This window comes from Microtus ochrogaster, chromosome 4, assembly GCF_000317375.1.
Source record: "Microtus ochrogaster isolate Prairie Vole_2 chromosome 4, MicOch1.0, whole genome shotgun sequence".
In the NCBI taxonomy this organism is placed as follows: domain Eukaryota; kingdom Metazoa; phylum Chordata; class Mammalia; order Rodentia; family Cricetidae; genus Microtus; species Microtus ochrogaster.
Genome location: NC_022011.1, coordinates 33,242,637 through 33,254,632, shown reverse-complemented (window position 1 = coordinate 33,254,632; position 11,996 = coordinate 33,242,637). Strand labels below are relative to the sequence as shown.

General features: G+C 49.4%; 1 protein-coding gene across 4 annotated transcripts in view; it reads left to right on the top strand.

Moving 5' to 3' along the window:
- Sipa1l2 (signal induced proliferation associated 1 like 2) overlaps window positions 1–11,996 on the top strand; it is a 161,920-nt gene that overhangs the window by 75,282 nt on the left and 74,642 nt on the right. For all 4 annotated transcript variants that reach the window (XM_026778473.1, XM_026778472.1, XM_013346004.2 and 1 more), the window contains exon 3: window positions 3,255–4,998. In XM_026778473.1, the coding sequence (XP_026634274.1) occupies window positions 3,513–4,998 (1,486 nt within the window). In that variant the 5' untranslated portion in view covers window positions 3,255–3,512. The remainder of the gene's footprint in view (window positions 1–3,254; window positions 4,999–11,996) is intronic.

Genomic DNA, 11,996 nt, shown 5'->3' with positions numbered 1-11,996 from the left:
GAACATGTATCTATAAAGTTACAGTGAGCTCTTAGCATGTGAACATGCATCTGTAAAGTTACAGTGAGCTCTTAGCATGTGAACATGCATCTGTAGTTACAGTGAGCGCTTAGCATGTGAACATATATTTGTAAAGTTACGGTGAGTTCATCTTTTTCTTTTTTAAAAACATAGTCTCATATAGTCCAGCCTGATCTCAAACTAATGTGTAGCAGCTGAAGGTGGCTTTGACCTGATCTGGTAACCTTCCAGAACTCCCAAGCGAGTACACCACCATGCCAAGTTTTGTGCAGTGGTGGGGATCAAACCCAGTGCTTCCTTCATGCATGCCATGCAAGCACTCGGCCAACTGAGCTCCATCCCCAGGCCTATTTAGTAGGTCCATGGACATTCCACTTGAATCTTTTATATTGAAGTGTTACTGTCCAGCGCATTCCTTCAGTTAGTTGTTGATTTATTTAGTGGTGGGTGGTTTTTTGTTTTTTTCTGGGTTTTTGTTCATTTTGTTTTGTTTTACCTTTACTGCATAGTAAACGTACCAATCACTACAAAAGAAATGCCAAGTAGTGTTATGTGGCCCTGGAGCCGCGGGCTGCTTTGAGGGAAGAGTCACACCGAATCAAGAAGCTTCTGTAAAGCACAAAAGAGGGAGAAGGTAGAGGACACCATGGGAACCCGGCACAGGGATGCATAGCCGGAGAGGAGAGTGGCCTGATGGGGTGGTCAGCCCTGCTCAGCAGCTGGTGCTCCAGTTAGCGGGCGCAGCACGGACAGCAGCCTACAGTGAAGGGTGCTAGGTACTTGGTATGATGTGATTGAGATGCAGCATAGAACATGGGACTGAACAGCAGACAGATGGGAGGGGAAGAGAGAGAGCTCAAACAATGCACGGAGTCTCACTACTCACCAGTGTTCTACCGCTCGGCTATTTGTCTAGCCGAGAAGATCTTTAAATAGACTCAGAGCCCCTGATTTCTGCAGCTTTATGATTTGTCTTTGTAGCCCATGTCTTGTCCTGACTGTCCAGGAGGTATGCTGATATGTAGCTGAGCCTCAGCACTGCCCATGCATCTTGGTGAGATGCTGATTGGCTTAGCTCTTCCGTGGTGGGTGGGGTGGTGGGTGGGACCCCTTGTGGCTGTGCCTGGGGTCTCGGCAGTTTTCCCACTTAGTGTCCTATGTGTTAGGTACATACTGGTCCTTCAGTGTGTGCCAGGATATGAAAAGGGAAGGAAGATTAGGGCAGTTATGCCACAGCTTTGGATAGCATTAGTCATATAAATAAGAAGATGAAAGTTCAGAGAAGTTGGCATTTCATACATATTTTTATATCATTTTTGTTAGGAATACGTGTTTCTGTTTTTTCCAATGGCAGTGAAGCTATTTAGATTTTCCATTGCTGGGTCAGTTTGGAGAATTTGTGTTTTATTTTACTAGGACATTGTTAGATTCCTATGGGTTTTCAAAATTTTTGTCATGTGGTTGCTTCAGGTATTCTTTTATGCTTATATTAATACAATAATGTTTTGAATATGTTCCTTTGTGTTTTCCTTCTATTTTGAAAACCTGTGTGGTCTTCCGTCTCTCTTGTTCTTCTGTGGGCTTGAGAAGAAGCAGGTTTTGTTTTTGTTTTTAAGTAGCTCTGACTTGCTTATCTTGTCCACTTCTGTTGCATCAATTCTGGGCCTCTCCTAGTACATCTTACCGTCATCTAAAATGGCCAGAGTAATGAGCACTCAGCTCCTGTCTATGACTCTAGAAGTTAGGTCAATGGTTTGGAACTAGGTAGTAGGGTGGGGGGTCTCTTCACAGAAGGTCTATAAATTGATACTAAGAAGCTAAAAATTAGTTTCCTGTATTACCTGTTGTGGATTCATGCAGCTCTGTACCAAACATTAAATGGGGTGGAGGCATACACATGCGTGTACACATGAGTGTGTGCCCCCATGAGTGCTCTTGCGGAGGCCAGAGGAATACAGCCGCTTCTTCTCTTTAATGCCCTCCTCCTCATTTGTTTGAGATCACTGAATCTGGAGCTTGCCATTCTGGCTGCACTGGCTGGCCAGTGAGTTCCTGGCATCCACCTGTTTCCATTTGCCAGTGCTGGGCCTACAGACTCTGAAAGCCGTGCCTGCTTTTGCATGGGTTCTCAGAGCATCAGCTCGGGTCCTCCTGCTTTCACAGCAGACACTTTCCAGTGAGGCACCTTCCTGGCCCCAATCATTATACTTCTTAAGTTCAGATTTCATTGACTGTAATAAGCAGTCATCTAAAGAACTGGTGGGTTCTGCAGAAGCCCAGCTTGCTGATCCCATGCATTTCACTAGAAGAGGGGAGAGATTGTTTGCTTTTTTTGCCTCTGTTGTCAAGCTCTTGGTTTCCAGGGACTGGCTTCATAAAAGTCTAAATTGTGTAGGAAATAACAGCAATCTACAGCAGCCTACAATCCTTTTAACAGTGGTAATTCTGGGTAGATTGAGAAGAGGCAGCCATTGCTCTGTCTTTCTGAGAACACAGGTCAGGATGTCCAGACATCTGCTTGTGTTTTCTCCCCTCGTCTGTCATATCCTAGCATCCCTTATTTCCTCGGTTACATAATGACTCTGGGGTAACTAACATGAGGCCATACCCCGACTGAAAGCTTTTTTTAGTACTGAGGACAAAGCAAAGCATCTGCTACCCCAGGAAAATATCTGCACTTCTCAAGGATACCCGTCTATTCATCTTGACTGCCAGGAGCTTTCCAGAAAGTTCTCACACTGTTTAGCTAATTGGGAGTTTAATCTTGTCCAGCGGAACTGTAGTTTGATATTCTGCTTATGGGAAGGACAAGGGCTGTTTCTTTCTTGTGTCCATGAATAAGTCACCCAACCTGTCCTGAACCGGGAAAGTATATGGTGCTAGCAATACTTTTTGTGTGGTTAGAGGCGAAGACAGAGCAGAGTAGATCTGGTCCCATTTCTGCCCGTATGTTTCCATCTGTTACGGTGTTTGGTGCCTGGAGTAAATCCTGCATCCTGGGAGAGTTTCTCTGCGAGCGATGGTCTTGGTGTTCTGTGAGAGTTCCAGGCAGCCTTGCACAACAGGATAGACAGGCACACCTAAGCATGCGAACAACGCAACATGCACACAAGAGTGTGAGAACATTGAGATGGGCAGAGGCAAGGGTGAGAGACGACGGAGAGCAGCCGGTAGGCCTGTGTTGTCCTGCACTGTTTCTGTCACAATTGACTGTTTTCTGTCTTTAAATTCAGGTGAAGGAAATGCTCATGGACAGGAGTCTTAACGAGCGCTACTGAAAAGGACAGAAGTGCGGGCAGTGTCCTTGCAACCACTGGAATCACCTCTGCCATGGCTTTGGAGAAACTATGTTTTGAGGATGTTGTCTGCCTTTGGTAAGAAAGAAACTTCAGGCAACCGGCTTTTGTGTCTGTCTGTGATAGCGCCGTATGATGACCTCGGAGGCGGGCTCACACTATCCTTGCTGATGACCGCTTCTTGCCTCTGTGGACATGAGTGACCCAAGGCCAGCACAGGTAGAGAAGCACAAGCTTGGCAGAGCTGCTTCCAAATTCAAGGACTCATCCAGAACCATGCAGTCTGATGATTATTTTGCTCGGAAATTTAAAGCCATCAATGGCAGCATGGGGCCCGCCACTTTAAACACCTCCAGTCCAAGTGAGGGCAGTGGAGGTGGAGGTGGGCCAGCCAACGGTACCCCAGCAGTGCCCAAGATGGGAGTGAGGGCCAGAGTGTCTGAGTGGCCTCCGAAAAAGGACTGCTCCAAGGACCTTGCTTGCAAGCCACTGTGGGAGAGCCGCTCTCAGTCCAGCTATGAGAGTGTTACCTCCATCATCCAGAATGGCCAGAATGACCAGGGTGACAGGCAGCAAGAGGAGCAGCTGGACCTGGACTTCGTGGAGGCAAAGTACACCATTGGAGACATCTTTGTCCATTCTCCCCAGAGAGGACTCCACCCCATACGACAAAGGAGCAACAGCGATGTTACCATTAGCGACATCGACACTGAGGATGTCCTGGACCAACATGCAGTCAACCCCAACACCGGCGCAGCCCTGCACAGGGAATATGGGAGCACTTCATCCATTGACAGGCAGGGTCTGTCTGGGGAGAATGTTTTCGCCATGCTCCGGGGGTACCGAGTGGAGAATTATGACCATAAGGTTACCAGCTCCTTTGGGTTTCCGGATTTCTTTCCCTGTAACACCGCCATCTCTCCCAGCCTCCACGCTGCAGCCCAGATCTCTAGAGGAGAGTTTGTCCGCATCTCGGGGTTGGACTACGTGGATGGTGGGCTCTTGATGGGAAGGGACAGAGACAAGCCCTTCAAGCGCAGGTTAAAATCAGAGTCAGTGGAAACATCACTCTTCCGAAAACTTCGGACAGTAAAGAGTGAACACGAGACCTTCAAGTTCACCTCTGACCTAGAAGAGGGCCGCCTTGACCGGGGCATCCGCCCTTGGAGCTGCCAGAGGTGCTTTGCCCACTACGATGTGCAGAGTATCCTCTTCAACATCAACGAAGCCATGGCCACAAGAGCCAGCGTGGGGAAGAGAAAGAACATCACCACAGGGGCCTCGGCTGCATCTCAGACCCCAGTTACTGCAGGCCCAGCTGGAGGCTGTGAGTCCCCACTGGGCAGCAAGGAGGACCTCAACTCCAAAGAGAACCCGGATGCTGACGAGGGTGACGGGAAGAGCAATGACCTGGTCCTCAGCTGCCCTTACTTCCGGAATGAGACTGGCGGGGAGGGCGACAGGCGCATCGCGCTCTCCCGGGCCAACTCGGCTTCCTACAGCTCTGGGGAGAGCTGCTCCTTTGAATCATCCCTCAGCTCGCACTGTACCAACGCAGGAGTCTCTGTCTTGGAGGTGCCTCGGGAGAACCAGCCCATCCACAGGGAGAAGGTCAAGCGCTACATCATAGAGCATGTGGACCTTGGGGCCTACTACTACCGCAAGTTCTTCTACGGCAAAGGTAGGCACCTGGCTACCTTCGAGGGCTCCGGGACTCTTACCTCACATTGCTGTTACTTAAATTCCTTTCCAGGGGGACACATAAACAGCATTTGCTCACTACCCCTACCCCATGTCTCAAGGACAAACCAAGGTGCAATTCTTCCCGCATTCACCCTGGGGAACCATTGGCTCTCTTAGGCTTACAGAGTGTAGGTGAGGGGTTGTGAGCAGGTGTATGGGGGGCCTTCCAGCAGCCATGTGGAAAGATCTGTGCCCAGCGTGGATGATTCCCGATGACTGCAGAGATGGAATCCTCTTCCCTAGCTCTTGCCCTGTCCGCATGCTCTAGCCCCTCTCTGAGACCAGGCACAGTTAGGGCAGAGTTAACACACAGCCGATGGGGAGCAGCGGCTGGGCAGTCAGATAAGGGTCCCATCGCCCTTCCTGCCAGCCATTTACAAAGACATCAGCAGTCAAGAGGCCCAGCTGTGATGATCTTTTGCAGGCCGGCATCACTGATCTGATGAAGACCGCAGCAGCTAGGCTCAGAGGACAGCCCTGTAAAACACACTACGGAGAAACTACCCAACACTTGAGGGAACAGCTTAAGAGGAGAAAGGATTTCTGTGGGCGTAGTTTCAGAGTCCAGCCCACAGTCAAGAGTCCTCCTGTTCTCAGGTGGACGTGGGGACATGCTGTACAGAGACTTTCTTCATTGCACAGTGGACAGGAAGGAGGGAGGGAGGGACTGGGGACCAGGTATCATTTGCAGTGATGCAGCCCCAGGGACCTATGCTTCCAGGTCAGTTGGCCTCCTGAAGTTTCGGGGGACCACCAAAGCAGCACCACCAGCTGACCTCCTAAAGTTTCTGGGGACCGCCAAAGCAGCACCACCAGCTGCGGTTGCTTTGCTTAACACATCATCTGTGGAAGACATATTGGGATCGTATCAGGACTGTGTCTTCAGGGCCTGCCATGAGCTTCCTACATTAGAGCATCTTCCTCAGGGTTCCAGGGCCATGGCCCACTGGGCTTGGGTTGTCCTTGGTCAGGAACTGTCCACTGCAGCCTGTTAGGAGCCCCAACATCTGGGTGTGATGATTCGTAATCCCACCAGGGGCATGCTTCTTCCTCCTCTGATGTCAGGCTTCATGTAGATTTTGCCCATCTTGCTAAACGTCCTGTGGTTCTATCTTCCCGTGTTTTCTTCTACATAGCTCCTAGCGCTGTGGAGACTGGATAATTGTGTGGGGTTTTCCTTTGTTCTTGTCTTGTTGATTCATAGATTGGATGTGTCAAAGCCCTACTGAAAGAATTTATGGTTTAATCAGATGTGCCTGGTTCTAAAAATGGGATTACCTGGGCAGAGATAAAAAGTTCCTTCTGGTGGTATTGCAAAAGTCTTTAATATAGTATAAAAGAAATTATTTTCCCTTTGGTTTGTCTGAAGTGTCTTCTCCATGGGTCTTAGTTACATGTACACCCCTGTCCCCATTCTCTACTCTTTCTTCTTTGAGTGCAGTGCTTGTCACAGTAAAGGCCCGGAACCTCTGAACTATGTTTCGGTCTGTTAGCTAACTGTCACTCTCACTGCCCTGCCCATCCCTGTGGACCCAGTTATTAGACATGTAGATAACTGGTCTCCAGGAAGAAGTCAATTGCTTTTGGCTTTCAAAATGAGACCACGGAGGAGCAGCCTTCCTCAACAAGGCTGTAGTTATAGCTGAAAGCAGGCATTTGAATTAATCTAGATTTGTTACACTCTATAGTCCATAAGTTGCTCAGCATCTGGGCAGCTGGGTGCTGGAGACTTTAGGACATCAGGATTCTATGGTCCTGTTGTGCAAACGCTTACAGCTTCCCACTCAAACTGTGTCTCACATCCAAAGTATGTGCGAGGGGAGCCATTGCCACCACTGGACTTAGCAGAGGCCTCAAGGGTCTGTCCCAGGAGGTAGTTTCTGGTCTGGTCAATGCTCATCTGTCACTTGTTTGGTAGACCTCTGCAGTGGCTTACTTCCTCTGCCCTTTCTGGAGAGCATTGGGCACGACACTCTCAGAGTATTTAGGTCAGTACACGAAATAAATTAATAAGCTCCCGGAAATAATTTGCATGTACACACCCTAGAGTGAATGGTGAGGGGATCCAGCTGTGCTAGCTGGCAGTGCCAGGATCTTGGCTTCATCTCTGATTAGGGGCTTAGCTGAGGACATAGGAAGTAGCTGGAAAGCCAAATTCTAGACTGTTCAGTAAAACCCTGAGGTCCCCTGCTCCCATGACTGTCTCCTGAGAAAAATTCTGGTGAACCCCAGGCTGAGGACGATGTGACCTCAAGAGAAAGATGCAGGGCTTCAGTACAGAGGGGACTCCTGCTTCCTCAGGACTTAGCTCCTTGCCTGTGACCCAGTGTGAGATAAAATTGTCAGCAAGAGTGTCTGCATGGAGTTATTAGGGACCAGACATTGGTGACCAGAGTCCTGAGGGCTCAGTTGTACAGACTAGCCTAACCCCAAAGCCATAGTCACTGGACAAGGCAGAGCAGGGTTCTCCTACAAGCTCGCCAACAATTGGATGGCACTGGGCTTGGAAGCAGCCCCATCAGGACAGGCTGAGGCTAGGCTCCACAAACATCTACTTCCTTCCCTCCCTTCAAGGCTCTCCTCTGTGGCTCGCAGGGCACCTATTGACAACCTCTAAAGCACCTCCTGTTTTCTTCTTTGTTCCTTGTGAAACTCTCGGTACTGTGGGTTGTCTGATGTGTGGACTTTGTAAGTGCTGGGCCGTGATGTGCAGAGGTGGCTCCTGATGCCAGGATGTGTCTCAGAACAGTCACTAAAGGATGTTTCGGTGACTTTGATAAACAAAGCCAACAGCATGACCTGTCCAAATAAGACATCCTCCTAAGAGTTTTAAGGGAAACGGGAAATGGCTGTAAGCATGGCTAGAGCAATAGCACCCCTCTCTCTGCTGTAGCAGCAATAGCACCCCTCTCTCTGGTGAGGACCGGGAGGAAAAGTCGGGGCCTTGCTACACGCTGTCACTGTCCTCCCGCTGGGGCTTTTCCTTGGTAGCCCAGGCCACTTGGAAGAGTCCTGCAAACATCCCAGATTTAGCTCTTGACACTCGTGGACTCCTGTACAGCAGCGTCTTCAGGGTGTGTTTCCGGTGGATGGAGCTGACAGCCATGAGGCCATGCTCTCCCTCTGTCTCCCTTAGCATCTTTCCTGTTGCCATGCTGAACCTCCTGAGTCCATAATGGATGGGAAGTCAGGGCAGCAGGAGCTTGAAGCAGCTGCCACATCATACCCACAGTCAGGGAACAGAGGGAGGAATTGAAGCCAATAGCCAGCTTGTTCTCCATTCTATCCAGACCAGGATTCCTGTCTGGGGAATGACCCCACTCTCAATTAAGATGGACCTTCCTGTATCGATTAACGTAATGAAGGTGGTCCCCAACAGTCATGCCCAAAGTCCCATCTTCCAAGTGATTCTACATTTTTGTGACGTTGACAACACCAGCCTTGATACTCTCCTTCCCTCGCGCTCTCCTCTCCCGCCTCACTTTCTCTTCCTTATTTCCTCCCTCCCTCCTTTATGAAATGGTACCTGACAGGACATGTTTGATTTCTTCCTGTCTTATCAGCTTCCTGTAGGGGTGGAGGCCACTTGGAAGGGTTTCGGAGTGCCATGAGGCTCCTGTTGTGATGGCAGGGGCACTACCCAAGTGAAGCTGCCCCAGGGCACCCTCGCATCCTTCTGCATCCTTCTGATTTGTCACCTCTCACTGCTGCTCCACCCAGCTCTTTGTGATCGCTCCCCTTCTCCAGCGCCAGCTAGCTTCCACTGCAGCATGAAGAGTTTAGTCTGGGCTGGAGCTGGGGCCATTTGTCCAACACCTGCCTACCGTATACAAGACCCTATGTTCACTAGCCCAAATGACCAAAGCAAAAGCAAACACAGGAAACCTACACTAGCCCTCTCTTCTGTCACTGCACCATCTGACTACGTGGAGATGATGGGCCTCAGGAACTGCCCCTTTGACCTAAGGCTCAAGTGCCGTCCATTGTCTATGGCTTGGAAATCCACACTTGATAACCAAGGACTGCGGATGGGACAGGTGGGGACACTCATGGGTTCTTACCCCACCTAGCTCTATCTTTAAGTGAGCTAGTGATTCAGGGACTTCCTGTAAAGGGCTGAGAGCAGTTCCTGTCACCCAGCCTGGTCCCTCATGCATTTCTTATGTAAGTGTGTGAGAATTTCCTCTCTTGAAAGAGGCCATTGTCCCAGCCACAGGCAGGCACAGCCTTAAAGGGCACTACTTTGTTCTGATGGTGAAGAGATGAGGAGAGAAGCAGGAGGGGGCAGGAATGGCTAGGAGTGTGTCTGGTGACACCTGCCACCTGGTTCCAGACACGCTACTCCAGTGTCACTAGGTGCAGGGCTGGGGTGGAGGGGTTCTTATGAATCCTCTGAACTCGATGCTGAATGATTCATGACTGTGTCTTCTTTGAATTCCATGCCCCCTGCCTCTTCTTCCAGTTTTATAGTCAGTGACTGAATCAACAGGGAGTTGGACACTTAGGTTCACATGGGCAGAGACACATGACACCTAACAATATGTGTGTTTCTAAGACCCATGTTCCTCCCTGAGAGGACACCATGGACAGGCTCTGCATAGCCTCTCTCCCTGGCCCCATCGAGTCCAGGAGCTCCTAGCAGGAGGAACTACCCAGTTGTACTTGGGACTCTGGCACCAGGGGACATTTCCACGCACTTTCTCTCTGCTGCGGCAGTGAGGGCCGTGAGGGTGCAGGGAGTTGGTTTAAGAACTTGCAAAGTCCTCTTCCCACTGGACCTCAGCAGGTCTCAGGTCAGCCTTGGGGAAACAGGAAGGAGATGCTGCTGTCTCTGTGAGCCTTGCTTGGCGGCCCAAGTGGAGAGCTGGGGACACTAGCAAGGCCTCTTGGGTGTGCTTAGGTCCAGGCTTAGTGCCCCTCCTGGCTGAGAATGCGCAGAAGCCCGCAGCCTGGATCTCGGGTTTCCTCGAAGGTGTCCTCCTCCTCTTGAGAACTTGTTGCTGAAAGCTACAGTGAGCAAAGGCTGTTGGGACGGCCCCTCAGCTCCTAGTCTTCTCTACATTTTTCTCTGCTCCCCTTCCTGCCTCTCCCCTCCCCTTCTGCCCTCTCCCATGATCCCCATGCTCCCAATTTACTCAGGAGATCTTGTCTTTTTCTACTTCCCATGTCAATTACATCCATGTATGTCTCTCTTAGTGTCCTCATTCTTGTCTAGGTTCTCTGGAATTGTGATTTATAGGCTGGTTTTCTTTCCTTTATGTCTAAAATAAAAAACCACTTATGAGTGAGTACATGTGATAATTTTCTTTCTGGATCTGGGTTACCTCACTCAATATGTTTTCTAGATCCATCCATTTGCTTGCAAATTTCAAGATGCCATTATTTTTTTCTGCTGTGTAGTACTCCATTGTGTAAATGTACCACATTTTCCTTATCCATTCTTCAGTCGAGGGGCATTTAGGTTGTTTCCAGGTTCTGGCTATGACAAACAATGCTGCTATGAACTTAATTGAGCATATGTCTTTGTGGCACGATTGAGCATCCTTTGCATACCCAAAAGTGGTATTGCTGGATCTTGAGGAAGGTTGTTTCCTAATTTTCTGAGAAATCACCGCACTAATATCCAAAGGGGCTGTACCAGCTGCACTCCCACCAGCAATACAGGAATGTTCCATTTACCCCACATCCTCTTTCAGCATAATTTGTCATCAGTGTTTTTGATCTTGGCCATTCTTACAGGTGTAAGATGGAATCTCAGAGTTGTTTTGATTTGCATTTCTCTGACGACTAAGGATGTTGATCAGCTCCTAGTCTTATCTGTGCCTTATGACATACTGTTGTATGTGTATGTTGGCGGGACTACCGTCGGTCTCAATGCTGTGCTAGCTCCCCCCTGTCACTTGTTTGGTTTTTAGCACATGTATGTATGTGTGTGTTTGCAGGTGCATGGTTATACGTCTGTGTTTGTGCATGTGCACGTTTGCCTATGCCTTCGGAGGCCTGAGGTTGACATCTTCACCCTTCCTTTAGAGACAGGGTCTCCCAGTTGAAAGCAGTGCTTACTGATGTCATTCATCTGACTAGCCAGCTTGCTGTATAGAGGCTCTGCCCCATCTCTGCCTCTTCCGACTGAATCAGGAATTGCATTTCAGTGGAACTCAGTAATCTAGTATTCATGCATTTTGTTTATGGTAATGCATTTTATGGACTGAGCCATCTCCCAGCCCGTGGCTTCGTTTTGCCTCTTATGTGAAGTTATCCTCCGAAGCTGTTTATGGAAGTGCTGTTGCCAGGCGGTTTCCATTCTAACGTTCGCAGCAGACCATTTTCTACAGCATCACTTAGCCCTGCCCTTTCGGCCCCATCTGAAACGTGGCTCCTCATTTGTTTTGTATGATTATATCTCTCCAGTGCTATGGGTTTTCCAAGCTCAGTAACAATACTTTAGTTAATTTGGGTAGGAGACGTGTGGCAGCACCAATGCTTCAGTTTTCCTGTATGGAGACACATTGACAAAGCAGACAGCCTTTGCAGGACATAGGTTCCTCAGGGCTGGCGGAGACTTCCTGTGGTCTGCTGAGGTGGGGTCTTCACCCACCCATCTGTCCCACTGCTGTTGGACTGTGTCCCCCGCTCCTAGAGCACAGCGGTGGACAGTGACTGGAAATGCAGGCGTGCAGCTGCATAGAGGGTAGGGTGCTATACAATCTGTCTTAGGAGTTTTGGAGAGTCACCAGCTATGGCATGTCACCTCAGTCAACAGCATGCAGAAACAAAGTGACCAGCTAGTTGTTGAAAGGCAGAGACCTAATGAGTTGCATTACAGGAGACAGTCCTCTCTGCATGGGCTAAACCTGCTGCATTACAGGAGACAGTCCTCTCTGCATGGGCTGAGCCTGCTGCATTACAGGAGACAGTCCTCTCTGCATGGGCTGA